Source organism: Balearica regulorum, chromosome 3 (assembly GCF_011004875.1).
Source record: "Balearica regulorum gibbericeps isolate bBalReg1 chromosome 3, bBalReg1.pri, whole genome shotgun sequence".
NCBI classification, from domain to species: Eukaryota; Metazoa; Chordata; class Aves; order Gruiformes; family Gruidae; genus Balearica; species Balearica regulorum.
In genome coordinates, this window is record NC_046186.1 from 51,039,309 (window position 1) to 51,056,962 (window position 17,654).

At 42.4% G+C, this 17,654-nt stretch overlaps 2 protein-coding genes across 6 annotated transcripts in view; one reads left to right on the forward strand and one right to left on the reverse strand.

Moving 5' to 3' along the window:
* LOC104639325 (uncharacterized) overlaps positions 1 to 3,073 on the forward strand; it is an 89,877-nt gene extending 86,804 nt beyond the window's left edge. Inside the window, exons 45-46 of the mRNA XM_075747859.1 lie at positions 2,418 to 2,548; positions 2,875 to 3,073. Of these exons, the coding sequence (XP_075603974.1) occupies positions 2,418 to 2,548; positions 2,875 to 3,024 (281 nt within the window). The 3' untranslated portion in view covers positions 3,025 to 3,073. The remainder of the gene's footprint in view (positions 1 to 2,417; positions 2,549 to 2,874) is intronic.
* CD164 (CD164 molecule) overlaps positions 1 to 17,081 on the reverse strand; it is a 30,505-nt gene extending 13,424 nt beyond the window's left edge. The window contains exons 1-7 of one of the 5 annotated variants that reach the window (XR_012834499.1): positions 16,844 to 17,081; positions 14,043 to 14,126; positions 12,611 to 12,682; positions 10,415 to 10,546; positions 10,184 to 10,215; positions 8,963 to 9,040; positions 4,866 to 8,004 (exon numbers count right to left, since the gene is read on the reverse strand). Coding sequence is in view for 2 of the 5 variants with exons in the window: in XM_075747875.1 (XP_075603990.1) it covers positions 7,847 to 8,004; positions 8,963 to 9,040; positions 12,611 to 12,682; positions 14,043 to 14,126; positions 16,844 to 16,964 (513 nt within the window). In the remaining 3 variants the exon portion in view is untranslated. Of the gene's footprint in view, positions 1 to 4,865; positions 8,005 to 8,962; positions 9,041 to 10,183; positions 10,216 to 10,315; positions 10,547 to 12,610; positions 12,683 to 14,042; positions 14,127 to 16,843 lie in introns of those variants that run through there. The other 4 variants (XR_012834500.1, XR_012834501.1, XM_075747875.1 and 1 more) reach the window with 4 other exon arrangements.
* Positions 17,082 to 17,654: the final 573 nt, after the last annotated feature.

Sequence of the window (17,654 nt, forward strand, 5' to 3'; positions counted from 1 at the left end):
TTACAAATCACGCGGGGCAGCCAAACAAGACTGTAACTTTCCAATCTGATCAGATACATACCTATGATCACAGGTATCTTTAGAGGATCTCAAAACAGCAGCGAGAGCTCTCTAGCCCTTAACTGAATTAACCTCGAACTTTAACTAAACCTTTAACAAAATTCTTTCTTCTCAGCTGTTTGTTAGGTAACTTTTTAGCTTAATGTTTACATAATTCATGTTGCTTAAGAAACTTGATTAGAGATTTCTACCCCTACCTGCCTGAAGTTGCTGCTTTTCAAAAGCCTACTGTCAGTCTGATGAACTCATGCAGAAAAATTGATGGGTGATACCTAAGTTCCTAGTAAATTAAATGAGGAGAAAAACTCCAATAATCTTTCAAGGTGCATTTCAGTGCCATAAAGATTACAAAGTGTTACAAATTTATGATAGTTTCCTTCTGCAGGGAAGTGTTAGTTATTCCTGCCAAAGGAAACTGAGAAATGCTCGTTAGCACACTGCTGAAGACAAGACATGAACCAAATGTGGGGAAATAAAGAACAGGGAGGTATCTTTAATTAATGCACAAATACATTTGGTTTCTCTGGCTTTAAACCAATCGAGTTCAGAGGAAAAGTTGGTGCAAAACTTACAAGTCACGTTGATGCTACTAAGCACAAGCAAAGCAGCTGCAACAAGAGAGATGATTTTTTTTTTTCTCTTCTACTGCAGTGAGTTGATAAACATGATGCAGAGCTGGGAAAACTGGCCAAGGAGCTTGGATTTCTCTGTGTTCAACATAGACACCTAGCCTGAAAAGTGTTAAAACTCTGCAATGTATTGCAGCTACCTTTTTACTTGTGATTTTTATGGTTTTTTTAATTATATGCCTGTAATGGATGGATGTTATGAGGCTTGGTGGTTGGTTTTTTGAGGGTTCTCCCCCCTTCCTTTCAAAAAGATAGAAGAAAGACTGCAGAGTTGTTGTCCCATAGTATAAGCAGCATAGAAGTAATTTTCCAGGTAGTAAGAAAATATTAAACAGCTATTATTTTTGATGCATTAATACTAGTACTTCCCATAAGGCAATCCAGACTTGCATCATGTAAAGATTTAATTTATCTATTAATCTGAGTTGCAGTCTGTCACTAACCTGACTTCAGACCTATAGCATTTGGCCAGACCTAGTTGTATACAGGTGGCAACTGTGACTTGCAATAGCCCTGTTTTGCCTGTAAAGGTGAAGGTGTGTTTCAAACAGGTCATGTCAACTCCAGGAACTGCCCACATAGACTAAGACTTCAGCCAGTTTGTAAGAATAATCTGTACATTAGCAATCACATTAGCCACATCCCCTAGCTCTTTCTCCATTCCTTCTCCTCCATCTTCACATCTTCCTTTCCTTCCCTCTCAAATGCACTCAGCCACGGCCTGTCTCAGTAACGTAAAACAATTGCTGCATTTCTTTCTGGGTTCATGTGATGCTTGTGTAGTCACTCCTCTCAAGCCTCTGCCTTGGGACACATGGATGCTGAGTGCAGTCTGACCAGACTGGGTAGTTGTCCATAACTGCTTCAGCAGAAGGCCAGAGTCCCTTGGACATGCACTCTGAAATAATGCCAGAAACAGCTATCCAATCTGGTCTGAAACATCTTGGATCATATCTGAGGAGGAGGATGAACACTGTCTCAATTAACAAGTGCAGGATTACAGCTACACAGCAAAAATACCCTCACTTTTTTACCTAAAGTTAGCGGGGAAAGGTTAACATAGGATTAAGAAGTAACACCACATTTTACATAGATACAAATCAGGGTTAAACCACATTATGGCTGATAGCAAGCAGAGCATTCGATTCATTGGGGAACTTTTAGTGGCTGAAGGGTTGGCATTAAGTGGCTTCATCTCTGCTTTTCAGAAACCTACAAAGATGAAGACTGGAATTCACTACGGAATTTAGTGTCACTGGGAAAAGATCATTAACACCCACATCTTTTAATCTTGGCTTTCAATAGGATGGGGAAAGACAGATCTGTGGGGAAAACAGTCACATGTAATGAAGCAGACTTGGGGCAGCAAGTATTTTCTGCTTCACAGAGATGTCTCCTGCTGGAGGAATGAATGCTGATATACTCATTACTATGAATGAAAAGAGTGTGGGGTGAGCTGCAAAAATTGCAGATAGCTGCAAATAGTTTTTGCAAATAGCTGCAACTATTTGCAAACAGTTTTTATTCTATTTTGTGTCAAGATCATCCATGAACCACTTTTTCCAGACTAAGCAATCTATTATGCTATTAGTACTATGCTGAGTGCTCACAATTTGGGGTTCTTTTTTTTTTTTTCCTCTTCACCCTAACATTGTGCTTAGAGGTCAAAACCAACAGCTTTTGCATTTACTTGAGTTCTGCTTTAAATCTGTGTTGTTAACACCCCAGATTCTGCAGCTCAGGTCCAGTGTAACAAGCTTTCAGCATCCACTCAGCATGGGGATTACCAGCAGCATCCTTTGAATTTTGACCCAAGAAGCAGCAGTGGAACAGGAGGAAACATTCAGAGACCAAAGACAGTAAGTAACGGTGACATTGAGAATCACCTGATATGGTTGTAAAATGAGCAACTTCTTTTCTAGTTTGCAAGCTGTGATTTGTATATATTCCCTGGCAGGTTTCATCTGGACAGCAAGTCAAACCCCTTTGAAGATTTATCTTTAAGAGCAAGGTGACCAGTATGCATGGCTAGCAAACAGGGGAAAAAAAAGTTCCAAAAATTGACTAAGGAAAGGGGGCAGGAGGGCTGTATTTAGTTAGCAATGGTCCAGGAAAGATTCTTTTATTTAATTACTTATTACCATGCCATGGCTGGTGACTCTCTTTGTGTTACTTATGCTTTCAGGTGCCTAGCAGAAGGAAGGGGAGAATGGCAGACAGGCTATTACCACACCTACATGAAAAGTCTCTTCCTACTGTTTTCATGCAGCTACGGAAACAAAGGCTGGTAAATGTAAGTTTAATCAGTCCAGGGCATTTTGGAAAATGGAAGTAAGAGAACAACAATTTATATACAAATCAAAGAGGGGCAGTAATACTCCAGTGCTGTGATGTACTTAAAACACTTGGATGCAGATTTCAATAATTATTATTAATTAATAATTATTTCAATAATAATAATTTCAATAATAATTATAATTAATTATTTCAATAATTAACAGCCCCAGTCAGTTAACCTGCTAATTGATTTTGGATACTGGGTGATGCAGACCCTTCTGAGCAACAGCAGAACTGCACGTCCTCCCTTCACAGACACTATGGCGCAGTACAGAAAGGCAGGGATATCAATCAAATGAAGAGGTTTTCTTTTATTGTGATAGCCTTGGAACATGGTGGTGCAAAGCATAGCTAAGTGCTTAGAGCAAAAGCATTAGGTCTGCCATTTGGGGGTTTGTTGCTTTTTTGTTGTTGTGTTAACTGCTTTCCTATTGCAACCCCTGAATGCCACATCCTGCCCAATGCAGTGTTCTTGGCCTCAGAGCTTGCTGCCTGTACACTGAACCTTTCATGCCTCCTTAATGATGACTCATTAAAACATCAGCATCTCTATGTTCCCTAGCACCTTCTCTCCTCTCCTCCCTAGAAGGAAGAGCAGCTCCTTGCACAATGCTACGCTAACTAAAAAGCAATGCAAAAAAAAAGTGTAAGTTTATTTGCATTTTTGTCACATGGAAAAACTCCTTGCTTTTATAGCCTAGCCAATAAAGGACTCAAAGTTGTCTTTCAAAGATGTGTCAAGTTGTACTGCAGATTTTTTGAGTAAAATTTGCATTCAGTAAAGGGATAGTTTTCCCAAAGGCATATCAATTTTGAGCACAGCAGGAAGCTCTAGCTTTCCTCCATTTCATGATTGCCCCCTCTGTACTCAGCACTGGTGAGTACTGGGCCCCTCACCACAAGACAGACATTGAGGTCCTGGAGTGTGTCCAGAGAAGGGCAACAAAGCTGGTGAAGGGTGTAGAGCACAAGTCTTATGAGGAGCAGCTGAGGGAACTGGGGTGGTTTAGCCTGGAGAAAAGGAGGCTGAGGGGAGACCTTATTGCTCTCTGCAGCTACCTCCTCAAAGGAGGTTGTAGCCAGGTGGGTGTGGGTCTCTTCTCCCAAGTAACAAGCAATAGGATGAGATGAAATGGCCTCAAGTTGCACCAGGGGAGGTTTAGATTGGGTATTAAGAACAATTTCTTCACCAAAAGGGTTATCAAGCATTGGACCAGGCTGCCCAGGGAAGTGGTTCAGCCTTTCCAGAAACACTATTAAAGTGTTTGCAATTTCCAGTAAGACTGAGTTATGGCAGTACTACCTAATGACACATTCACACTTCATGTACTACCCACAAAAGCATCAAAGTCATGATGTGAAACTACTGAGGTTACTTTACTCAGAGCTGGTTATCATTCATCAGTCTGCAACTGTATGGGTTAACAGCTTCCCTGGAAGCACAGACTGCAGTCTGTACAGGCAAACATCCTGTATTGTATGCTTTGCAATTGGAAAGAGGAGCATTAAGCCTTACAGGTTGTTGCAAGTCAAACACTTAATAAACACCTTGCTGTTCTTCAGCTTTAAGGAGAGAACAGGGTTAAACTAACATTGAAAACATGGCTGAAATGAAAGTTGTTTTGAGGTGATTCTAAATCTGAATCTGTACTGCTTGCACATACCAAATGCAAAGTTAATACTGTGTTTAGGAGAGCTAACTTAACTCTTCAAACCTTTCATCCTCCCTCTTTCCCTACAATGTTTCTCAATTTCTATGGAAAATAGCTCTTATTTCCAGAAAGTTGACAGACAGTCCCCCCTGGGATTCCTCATATTAAAGAAAGTTTACAAGTAAAATTCCACTCAACAGATTTTATTTGTCAATTTGGTTTTGCAATTACAACTGTTTCAGTTTTCTTCCACTGAAGACAAAATACAAACTTTTACAGCAACACCTGCAGAGAACATTCATAAGATAACAGCTTGATATTTGCACAAGTTGGCTTCAAGAGAAAGCCAGATAACTAACTTGAAGAGTTACTACAGTTCAGTGCCTAAAATTGATTTAGGGGCAAATACAACTACAGATCTATGAGCTATCTTCCACTTCAAAACACAAGGCCAAGAAAACTGCAAGTTGTTACTTCAGGTTTTTTTTTTTTGCTAGTACACAGCACAGATCAGCCCATACTGCCATCCCACTGAGGAGTAATTACTTTCTATAGTGAGGCAGCCAAGCACATGATGGAGATGTATAAACCAGCCTCCCCTCCCCCCCAAACAACTGAAAGGGAAAACATCCGAGCCACAACTCTGTAACCTGTGGATTATACCTTATTGGCAAGGCTAAGGAGCAAGCAGTGCATAGTGCAGGCCTTCCGGAACATGACTAAATTGGTCTAGTACAAGCTTGTGTTTTTCAGGTTGGCATCTGTACCTGTCAGAGATCCTGGGTTTCCTAAAGACTTGGAAAGTAGCAATTGTTGGCACCAAGAAAAATTTAGTAAGTAAGGCAAGGTATCCCTTCTACCCTTTTAAACAAAATTTGAGGCAAAAGATTCAGCAACTTTAAGGCACTTTAAAAATTATTTTTAGTTTGCTTTACCAGCATACTTTATCAGCAACCTAAATCAGGATCAGCATAGCTCACAAATAAGCATTTTAGCAACATTTTACAGAGCAACAACTTTTTTGTGGCAATGTCTTCCATGCTATGAAGTGGTCTGTAGCGCTTTTCTGCAAGTCTCCCAGAAGATAGCCCTTTGAGGCCAAAAAAAATAATTACATACTAGGTGTACAGTTTGCTTTGCTGAGTGAGCTGAAGGAGAACTTTGTCACACTTTACTAAGAGTATTTTGCTCACTTCAAAGCACAGAATACAATCTCATGGATATCTTTTTAAACAAATAAATGTAATAGAACAGTTCCAAGATAGGGAAAGGGCAGATTAAGTGATTTCACAATAAGGCCAAGGATATCTAACACCCCCCCTCCACCCCATTGCTAGAAATTGGCTGCTCACTCTGCTGCTTTAATAAACCTGAGCTGATTGTCTTAGTTTTGTTTAGAAAACCAAAAGCTAATGAACTCAAAGATACAGTACTGGTGAGTAACTTCTGTATTTTGCAGCAATTTGAGTTTTCTGTGCAGCACAATAGAAACGATGCCATTCAAACTAGAACACATGAAAGCAACACTGTGCACTTTCAAGTTTCTAACTGAAGTGCACTTAATTTGCTTCATATTTAAGTTCCAGTGCCATGACTATTACCTGCATTAATGCTATCATTTCGTATTGGGTGCCAAATTCCAGTCAAGTCAGAGCTAGCCAGATGGTACTACAGATTCTCCTGAAATTGATGATCAAGGGATATCATCAAAAGCTATGTATTATGTGCTACAGCTACCACTTGATTTTATCTTTACTTCCATTTTTCCTGTGAGTTTATTTTCACAGGTGTTCAAGTCAATCTACCTTGGAGATGTACCTTTGATACTCAGATCACATGCCTGATCCAGCCAAGGGAAAAAAAAACAAACCAACCCACTACTATTTGGCTGAGTAGATTTCCTTAACCAGTTCACTGCAGGTTGACACTAACCTGATGACAGGAAGGGAGGTGGAGAAAGAAAAAAAGGTGTAGCCCTGGCAACCCCAGGATTACAGCAATCCTGACTAGGATCAAATCAGCAGATCCTCTGAACTACCCTTAATTGTCCTTTAGCAAGCAGACATACAGGAGGGTAAAAAAAGAAAAACACACCCAAACCCCTGAAATTAACTGTGAGGAGTTTAAGAACCATTTGAATAAGAAAAACCTCCGGATTTCCCAAACACCAGTATTTCAAGTATAAATGTAAGTTGTTGCCTTTTTTATACAGGGAGTGAACTGAATTTTATCACTAGTTTTATGGTTTGTCTTTATAGGCCAGAACAAAAGGTAAACAACTTAAAGCTTCTGTTTGTAGCTAAACACTACTGTACCGTGCTCCCTCACCCTCAAACAAGGTCAATAAGGGACAGTTAATTAGTGTAAAAAGTTTTCAAACTGGAATGCTTAAGTGATGTGTGTTCCATTCTCCTATATAAAGCCAGTACTTAATAGTTTTATTGATCTTTGAGATAGGTGAGATGCTTTTGCAGTTTACTGATTTTTAGTCTTTTAAGGCACTAATCTTCATTTCCTCTTTAGAAGGATTATCCCTACATCCCCTCTCCACCTTCAACATTAATTGGAAAGGGCACAGGATTTATGTTTGGAATGCAGTATTTTATCAGGCAAACTTTATTCCTGTGTAAGAAAAAAATTATGGGTTATTCCATTAAGACATTATCTATTTCTACAATTTTGTTCATCTTTCTAGCAGCACGCTCCAAGAGCCACACGCTAGTATAAATGGTATTTCACTCCCTGAAGTCAGTCACCGGTAATTCACATCTTGATAAAACCAAAGGGATACTGTATCAAGTGTTGATTAAATTAGCCTTCACAATAAGTCATCAAGAGATTGTCTACTCAAGACAGTGTTGCCACTGAATAAGAATCTCTGAACATCTACATTTGGCATATTAAAAAAAAAAGTCCCACAGCAGCAGCCACTAAAGGAAAATAAGACAGCCATTAGAACCCATGCAGCATATTGCAAGTAATCCTGTTGAAGAGATTCGTATCACCTCTTGCCAAGTATAATGTCACAAAAAATACTCTTTTAAAGTCATCTTTTAGAGATTTAAAGGATATTATGAACTGCTGTCTTCCATGAGCAACAGAAAATATTTTGGTTCCGTAAACTACAGGTGTTGGTTGGGCTACTAGTCCATTACAAAGTGGCAGATCCTAAAGCGTGTGATAGTTTCGGTCTTTTGACTTGCAGAATTTGTACAGAAAGAAAACAACAGCTTGCAGACCCAGAACAAGGACAATTCCACCTATGAAACTCGCAGCATCAAATGTAGATTTGCGCGAAGGTGTAGGAGTCACCGTAGCATTTGTACCTGTTAAACACCACATTAGAGTTTGTGAGTGCACAATGCTTGCAATAGTTTTACAGATTTTAGTATTGGCTTCCTTGTATTAAGATTACTGAAAACATCCAAACACCAATAAGAAACAAAAAATAATCAAAAGTAAAGACATAGCAGCAGCTGCATTTAGATTAGTGATATTGAAATTCTGATTAAATACTGTTTGGACAAGGCTAGAGCTATTTCTAGCCAAACTGCTCTGGATCTCAATACTGAGGAAGTCCCAGCTGGACCTTATTTGTACTTCAAAAAGCCAAAGCTTTCCTCCTTTACATAAAAGGTTATTATTGAAATGCTCACATTCAAAACACATTTTCCAGTCTCTGCTGTTTGCTCCAGTTTATTGCTTAAATTCAAATTAAATTATTATCTTCCATCTACTGTACTTTACCCCAAGAGTTATGCTTAAAGAAATCAGCTGAAGCCACAACACACGAGTCTGGAAGTAACAGCCATCTGCTGATGGCTGGTTTTAAAAAGCTTTACTCATGACAGCTTTTCATGAAATAGCATATTCAGGACTGATGCTGAAGTAAAATACTTCAGCTTACTCTCATCACTGTAGCCCAAACTTTTTTTTTTAATAGGTATCCCATTATTATGCTGCAAGTGAAAAACAAAATACCGCCTCCCAAAGATAAGTGAGTTAACAAGTGACTTCCAGCCACCCTATTAAAAGTGGCCAGCTGATTTCGTTTGACCAACATGTTTCTGACTTCAATCTCTCACCACCTAGCTCTCTTTCTCAGGGTATTACCTCCCTACATACATACATCACACTAACAAAATTAGACATGCCATAAAGTTAGAAGTGACAACAGCAGATACACCAATACTACTTCAATGTAAGTCTTTCAAGACAATGCTTTTAAAGCAACACTAATTTCTAAGTATTTCATGCTTCAATTATGCTAGCAGTAGCAGTTACCTGGAATACTGGTTGTTGTAGCTGAAGTAATGGCAGTTGTAGATAGAGGAGCATGTTTGGTTACATTGGTGATGTTAGCTGTTTAAGAGAAGACAGTATATACATAAACTTCAAGAGCAAAATTTGCAAGCGCTGAAGTTCTTACGTAAATGATTTGTCTTGTTTTGCTTAAACAAGGATAAGCTTTGACCTCATACTATATACCCCACACAATTTAGATGTTCAGCTGCACGGCATTAAGTCAAGTTTCTGCAATAAGGATTTTTTTTTTTAACTTGCATACCATTGTTATCCAAATATTTCATGGTTCTCCACAGATCAGTCTGTGATTCTTCATTCAGACAAAACCACTTTTCTTTCAAACACTAATATAAATGCTAGTATTTGAACAAGAATTAAGACAGCTGCTTCAAGACACCAGAGAATCTGCATCAAGGCAAAAGACTTTCATTAAACAGCCCTTAGAATCAGTCAGTATTTATTGTACTAAAGAAGTACTTGATGTAATATCTCTAGACCAGAGATAAACAATTAAAAGATAGCAAAGCTTCCTCCTCCTCCCTGTGTCACTAACTGAATGACATCATTGGAATAAGCACTCACCTGTAGCTAGACTGTCTCCTAAAAGCTCTTGTTGTATAGCCAGAACACTGGGTCTCTGACCACCCCCCCCCCCACATCAGTATTACTAAAAATTAATCAGTATTCCGCTATGTGCCTGGGACAAGTGCCAACATTTGTAGATTTATTCAAAGCTAAATGTCACCCCCCTGTACACTAGGCTGTTCTGAGTATAATCAAGTACCAACTCATAACCACCCAGCTCATTCAAGCAGCAGATGCTTTTAAAGATGAGATATATATATATTTTAAAAAGAACTTCACTGCTAAGATGGCAGCACACAGAATAACAGAAATTTTTGAACTGGGCAACAAATAAAAAAAGTCAAACTCGTAAGAACTCATGATCAGTGGAAATGACTAATCTAATTCAAACCATTACCACTGCGTCAATTCTTAATTATATTGGAAAGCAGCATTTTCTCTGTCCGAGTTTTATAAAATCCACTTTTTCCAAAACTTGGGATCATTTATCTATGTCATACATCAGATGTTTAGTAGTCATGCTACTACACTGATCTGTGGAAAAAGCCCTTGTCCTTTATTTTATTCATCAGTTCCCAGTTTATTGCCATTCTGTTTTCAGTGGTACTATCTTACCTATAGTAGTATGAGCTGGGGTAGTAGCATTACTGGAAGGCTGAGGGGCTGCAGTAGTAGCATTACTGGAAGGCTGAGGGGCTGCAGTAGTAGCATTACTGGAAGGCCGGGGGGCGGCAGTAGTAGCATTACTGGAAGGCCGGGGGGCGGCAGTAGTAGCATTACTGGAAGGCCGGGGGGCGGCAGTAGTAGCATTACTGGAAGGCCGGGGGGCGGCAGTAGTAGCATTACTGGAAGGCCGGGGGGCGGCAGTAGTAGCATTACTGGAAGGCCGGGGGGCGGTGGTAGTAGCATTACTGGAAGGCTGAGGGTCGGTGGTAGTAGCATTACTGGAATGCCGAGGGGTGGTCTTCCATGTAGGAGCTAGGAAAGAATAAAGGTACATTCAAGAAATTAATGATGGTATTTAACTAAAAAAGGCAAACAAAACAGAACAGCAGCAGGCTGAGTTTTAGGGAATTCATATAGCACCAAGTTTTGTAGTTTTGGTTTGAAACTACAAAGCAGCTGAATGTTAAGTCCACCACACTAACAGCAAAAGTTGCATGAGCAAATACATGAAAAACCTTGTCACTGGCAGGCCAATCAAGCCAGTGTTCAACTGCCAACTCAAGATTCCTCAGAGCAAACAGAAGGGAGAAGAGTCCTATTGTACAAGCATAAACCGTGTGTGCTTTACACAATAGGTAACTAGGTGTTCAGCACTGCTTCCCAACCTCACTGCAACAAAAATTTAGCCTGATGTATCAAGTTCAACTAGAAATCTGAGTGGTTAGACAGCTGAAGCAGTATGGGGAAAAACCCAAGACATCCTCAAGAATTTCAAAGCTTAGCTAAAGCTTTCTGTTCTGAGAGCTGTTGCCGGTTACAGGTGTTCTCTAGCTTCAGCATGTGCCATAAAAAACCAAAACCAAAACACAGACTGCAAAGCCTTCTGCAACTTACTGTAACTGAGTTAAATCACACATGGACAGCTTATCTAAAATGTTGCTTAATCATGCACTGCTACACCAGCAAGCTTCCTGCTGAAATACCATTATGTCCAGAAGCCTTTAATGAGCAGGGTCATTTAAACGTGGTTATTTACATCTTGAAACAATTCAGCACGCTGGGAAACGAGAACCAACTGTTTCTACAGAGATAGGCTGGATCTATCAGATTCTACGTTCTCTCAGGTCCCACTTGCATCAAGTCAGTTTAGGTCCACCGTGATGTTTGTCCATGTCAATCCCCAAATGTAGTGCTGAGCCACAACACTGTAAGAGCAGATAAGGTATACAGGTTCTGCTGACACCAAAGATTCTCTACTACAGGTGACAGTTAAATTTCCTTGGATATGCAGATGCTAAAACAATGGCACTACAATCTTAACAGGAACAGACTGTAGAAATTCTACTCCTAGATATAGAACAAGGCATTGGAACAGCTCTCTTTGCAAAGCACTAAAGAAATGGTACTTTTAACACTACTGATTAAGACGTGATTGTTACAATTTTAAAAATAACACAGAAATCCAAGTCAAGTGGAATTATTTCTGACTGGCTGCCGCCACCACCACAAGCTAGACCACAGCAGCATGGAAGCTTCACCTCTGTTGGTGCGAGCCGGCCTCTTTAGCAGCACCATTGAACTCATCCAGACAAGAGTATTAAGAATCTTCATTTGCTATTCTAGATCTTAAACCCAGAAAATCCTAAAGTCCATTTCTTGTCAGCTTTAAGAAAAACTAAAATTGGGCAGCTTTCACAAAAGTGAAATTCAAGATTTAATCTAAGTTATTCATATCCTGCAAATCTGCTTTGCAGAGTAAGTGCAAATTAATGAAAAGACTGAAATAGATATGCACCTGAGCACATTCCTAGCATGAAGGATTTACCTTAACTCAGTGGTACTACCTTAACTATAGTAGTATGAGCTGGGGTAGTAGCATTTACTCAGTTCTATAACCCAGACCCTGCACTTCAGGACTGTGCTAGTTAACAAAACTGAAAGGTTCTTAAGTTTTTTCTATTTACTGCAACTCAGATGAAGCAATGAACTTACCATGTGAAACTTTTTTTTGATGAATATGAAGCTTACTGTCTTAAGGAATGCTGACCAGTTCCTTAGGATATGCTATACATAACAGAAAGCATCACCTATTTTAATCTAATAAACCAAGGCATTAGCCACAGACATGTGTCTAGTAAAATACGTCAGGCTTCTTGAAACAGCAACAGTAAGCAGTTAACTGAATGCACAACAAAAATTGTGTATTTTAGAATCACATATCATAGGTTTAAGCTGGAAGCAAAGGGCTTTATTTACACACTTGTACATGCTATGTAAATTGTAGAAGGCATATTAACAGAGGTCAACAGATGAAGGAGCTGTAAACGCAACTGATTCACATTAAACAATATGAAAGCTGAATACCTAAATACTTACAAGAACACTGTTCCTCAACTGTACAGTTCTGGTATTTCAAACCTACTTCAGTTTCGTTTACACACATGCTTCCTGTCACAAAAGAAGAGACAAGAATATTTACAGCAGCAGAACTTTAAAGTGTTTGAGACATTGTTCCCTAGTACTAATAAACTGTTCATAGGACAAACTAAATACCATTATCTAGCCAGGATAACATTAAAGCCACTTCAATACGCAGAACTTCAGTATCATATCAATAATTAGAAATTACTAAAGTTCTAGTATTTTCTTTCACTACAGTTAGTCTACCACTCAAATCAACACTTCAGCAGTACTTATACATGGTTATGCACTATTTTGCAGTAACAGTATAGCTTGATATTTTTTCTTCGTAGCCTATAAAATTAGGCAGTGTTTCTACTACTTGTGGCATTTTTCACGTTAAACATTTTGCATCTCTACAGTACTATTATTAAAAAAATAAAAATCTTACTGTGTTAAAAAATTCTACATGCAAGCAAAATTTAGTTCCAGCTTTTCAAACAGATCCTTGACCTTGAAACTGTTGAAGACATCAGTTTCTTATCCTCTGCCTGCCTCTTCCTTGACTCAGATTTCAACTTCTCTCTCAAAGAAGTTACACAGATCTCTTGGGTGTTTGCAGCATGTGCCTGTTGGTCAGGCAACACGTGCACAATTCAGAGAAGGAGCTTCTTGAAGGACACTCTTGTACTGGACCAGTTACATCCGAATTTTTTCATTAGTTTCAAAGCATCTTAGCTTTCGTATATAACGTTTCTTGATCATCTACAACCAAGTGCTACAAAAAAAATCACTGCTACAGTCAAGCCATTCTCTCCTCTTACTCTGTTTCCACCTCACATAACAAGTACAAATAATCCACCTCAGGACTGCTTATGTAGTCTTTGTATGACTTTGTCAACAGCAACTTCACGTCCTCCAGGACTGAATACCAGAGGTCACCTAAATGTAACTACATCAAACTCTCCTACAATGGGAAAAATAAGGCTCTGAATGAGACCAGGTAATACCTCCCTGGCTTTCTCATGTTTCTTTCAGTGGGTTGCAATTCTTAGTTTGAGGAACACTACTCTTAACTAATCTTACTTAACAGACTCCTCTCCTTTATTGCACTTCAGTTCAGGAGTAGTGGTTGTGACCAAGTATACGATAAAACCTCAAAAGGGAGGTGTCTGCATGTCAGATTTAAATCGGAAGCCTTAAAAATCTGGGATTATTTTGAACATCTTCAGCTGTCTCCACATAAGAACTTGAAATGTTTAACAACAGATACAACTTATGAGTTAATGCTCCATTGGGTTATCAAAAAGAATATTTGTGTAATGAAGATTAATATAGATGAAGCAGGTCTAGTTGGGTTTAAAGTTCTGCAGCGCATAGTAAGGATCAGCAGTGTAGTCCTCCTTACCTTCACACGTGATCCACTTGCAGCCTGCTACATTTGCGTCACTACCAATACACGAATTGCAGTCAGAACGGTTTTCACAAATGCCTAGAAAAAAGAAGAAAATAATAATAATGCATTGATTAGGACAAAATCACCACTGTCAAAAGAGCACCTTCACCCACAGAAGCAACTCCTCCCGTACGTACATCTCCTGAGTTAAGACACAATCCCTCTCACTGAACTAACTGCAACTCAGGAAGGCATTTGACAAGACACAAATACATCTCCCTCCAAACACTACTGATACTCTGAAACCAGACCCCACATGCACACCAAGATTTTATCTCATGCAACCTCTAACTACAGTAAACTCAGATAACAGAGAATATACTACTCTAGTGGAGTTACGAAAGTCCACCAAATTAATTTAGCAGAAGTTCATTGAAACCTCAGATGGCAAAAGCTTTGTTCCTCTTGATTACATTTTTTCCTTTACAGCCAGATATACATAACCCTACAGTAGAAAGCAACCAAAGTACAGGAAAGAACTAGAGGACTTCATATACAAGTCCTAAAGACAAGAACCTAGAGGACTTCATATACAAATGCATATAAAGGAGAGCAGAAAGAAAGTCAATCTATTCATATTTTGATGACAGCAGAAGCCAGCAACCTAATCAGTCCAGCTGCTTTTTTAATGTCAATCTCAGTCAAACATTGTTGCCTTAAAACCCACAGTGACAACACATCCACTATCTGGATCAAATTAGAACTTCTCCCAATCTACAATTTTACTGCATTAGTTTTAATTAAGACTTACTCATACAGTCATCACAGTCAGAAAACCCACATACAACCCACAACTCCTTATGCTGCATACTCTCTAGCACATTTCACATACTCCAGGCACCTTTGGGTGACCTTTCACTTTTCTCTGTGCAGGGAACACTGCTATTCACAAATCTTTGGCAATCAGCATGGTAAATTACATCTCAAGATAACAACTACAAATACATTAACTAACTTCAGCATTCTCATAATTTGAGTTAAATCTGAATCCACCTGGCCTTTCTCTTGGTTATGGTAGGATCAGGCCAGAAATACTGGGCACTATTTCTTCACTTTCAAGAAACGCAAGAAGATAGGAAAAGATCTTTTGTCAGTTTGCATCAGTGAGGTATGCAACGAGCTTGCCTTGTTCCCTTCAGAAATAAGACACTTGAAGCAGTTTAAGAGCTAGATGACAGTCTCTGGATGACAGATTTCAGGGGCAAAAAAAAGTCATTATTCTGTATATATATCTGAAGAACAATCACAGCACACAAAACACTCACTTCTGAGGAACGAGCAACGTTCACTTTTGTAAAATCTTCACTGGTGCATAGAAAATTTAGCACAGTACATCTGTGGAGACAGGAGGACAGTTGGTGCAGCCAGCTAATACCAGGTGCATTAGGACTTTTAATTTACTTTCAAAACAGTTTTCCCAGGCTAGCATGGGAGAGGAACAGCTTTGCAAGAATAAAGGATTAGGAGACGTTTTTATCACAGCAAAAGGTTTCAGGAATGAGCTGTTAACTTCAGAATCAGCAGCAGGGCGTTAGATGTTGTCCCAATGCTACTCCTGCCATGAAAGGCTCTCTTAGGGTCTTTACATGGGTAACAGCAAGCTCCCCAGCTCTCCCCATTAGCAGATACCTGCTCTTCACCGAAAAAGCAACTCTGATACCATGAACTCGTCTCCTAAGCATAAGGCAAGCTCACCTTTGCTCCCAAGATAAACCTGTCTGTTGTACTGGCTCTTACACAGGGTAAATTCAGATATTCCCCTTCCGCTTAAGGAGGAGACCTGGAAACACTAAATCTGTCCTGCCGGACCAACACTGCCCTCTCCCGCTGCACCGGAGAGCTTGTTAACCTCTGACTCTGAGCGGTCCTCAAGCAGTTCACGGTTGCGATAGGGTGCCCGACATTGGCTACGTTACGCCGTCGCCGGTAGGGCTGAAGAGGAAATCCAGAAGGGCTGAAGCACAGCTTCGCACTTGGCTGCGCCCAGCGCCATTACGCCATACGGCCAGGGAACATCACAGCGCTTCCAGGACAACTTCTTTCCTTAGCTTTCTGGGGCACGCGGCACGTTTTGTGTTTCTTGGCCACGTAAACACTTTAGCAAATAGCTCACAGAGCCAGAAAGATCAGACAAACCCACGGGACGAGTAACGAAACTACCATCGGGATAACGAACAACCGGCAGCAGTAACAGAACGCCGCTGCTTACATAAGTAACTCCCGCGATTTGACCCGTACGAAGTTTGTAAGAAACAAATGCGCCGCGGATTTCACCGGCCACAAACCCACCCGCTACTAGTCACTTGCTGCATACGAAGGGGGATACTGGAGGTGGCGGCAAACCGTGCTAACGGCTTTCACACCGCACGCACCCAAACGCCCCACAACGAGGGGGAAAAAAACGAAAGCGAGAAGAGAGGAGCCGGAGAGAAGCGGGCAAAAAGCTCGGCGGCCTGCGGCCAAGGCGCCGAGGGCTGCAGCGCTGCCGCTGCGCGGAAGCGGCCGAAGTGCGAGGGCGCGCAGGGCGGATCCCCCGCCGGGCGGCCGGATCCCCCGCCGGGCGGCCGGCACCGCGGTACCCCCGCCCCCCTCCGCCGGCCGGGTACGGAGGGTCGGGCCGCCCGGCCGGGGTAGGCGCGCGGAGCCTGCCTCGCTCCCCTCCAACACCAGACAACGGGCGGGGCGCGAGCGCGGGAGGGACTGCCCCGTCAGCAACTGTCGGGGGAGGGGAGAGGGGGTCGCGAGGCACTCACCAACGGTCGCGGCGCCGCTCTCGGTCGCGCGCGCCCAGCGGCTCTGCGCGGACCCCGCGGGCAGCCCGCAAAGGCAGGCCAGGCAGAGGGCGGCGAGAGGCAGCGCGAGGATCCGGCCCATGGCGGCGGTGCAACCAGGGACAGCAACTCCCGCTCGTCGGCGCTTCCCTTCACCCGACTCCGCTGCCGCTGCCTCCGCGCACCCTCTGAGCGCCCCCGCCCCGCCCCCCGGCGTCATGTGAGCGTCGCCGCATCGAGAGCTGGCCCCGCCCCCTCCCCGCGCGGGCCGGCCGGAACTACCGGGACAGTGGCGGGTTCCGTCCAGGCCCCCCCCCCCCCCCCCGCGACGGGTAATGGGACGGTCCCGACCGTGGCGCTGCGTTGCTTCCCCACGTGACCCCGCCGCCCCGCGTTTCCCGCGCGTCACGCGCTGCCCTGGTACCTCCCCACCCGCACGGAGGCCCCGCCCCCCGCTGAGTCCGCAGAGTGGCGGCCGCTCATTGGCTGCGGGCGAGGCAGGGGGCGGGGACGGGGCACGGCGCGGCGGGCATCCCCTCCCCTCGCAGGCACCGTACGTGAGGGGAGCAGCGGGGCGGGGGGGCCGCCGGCTGCCATCGTTCGCTCCCGATCTTCTGGGAGTCTGGCTGGGCGAACGAGGCATTCCCACCCGGCGGGTACTGACCGCCCGGGGAGGGTCGGCCGCGGCGTGGCGCTTCTCCCTCCCCCGCGGTGGCGGCCCGCGCCCTGTGGCTGCTCCAAGGCGGGGCGGGAGCCGGGGGCGGTGTGGCGATGCGGGACGAGGCTGGGAGAG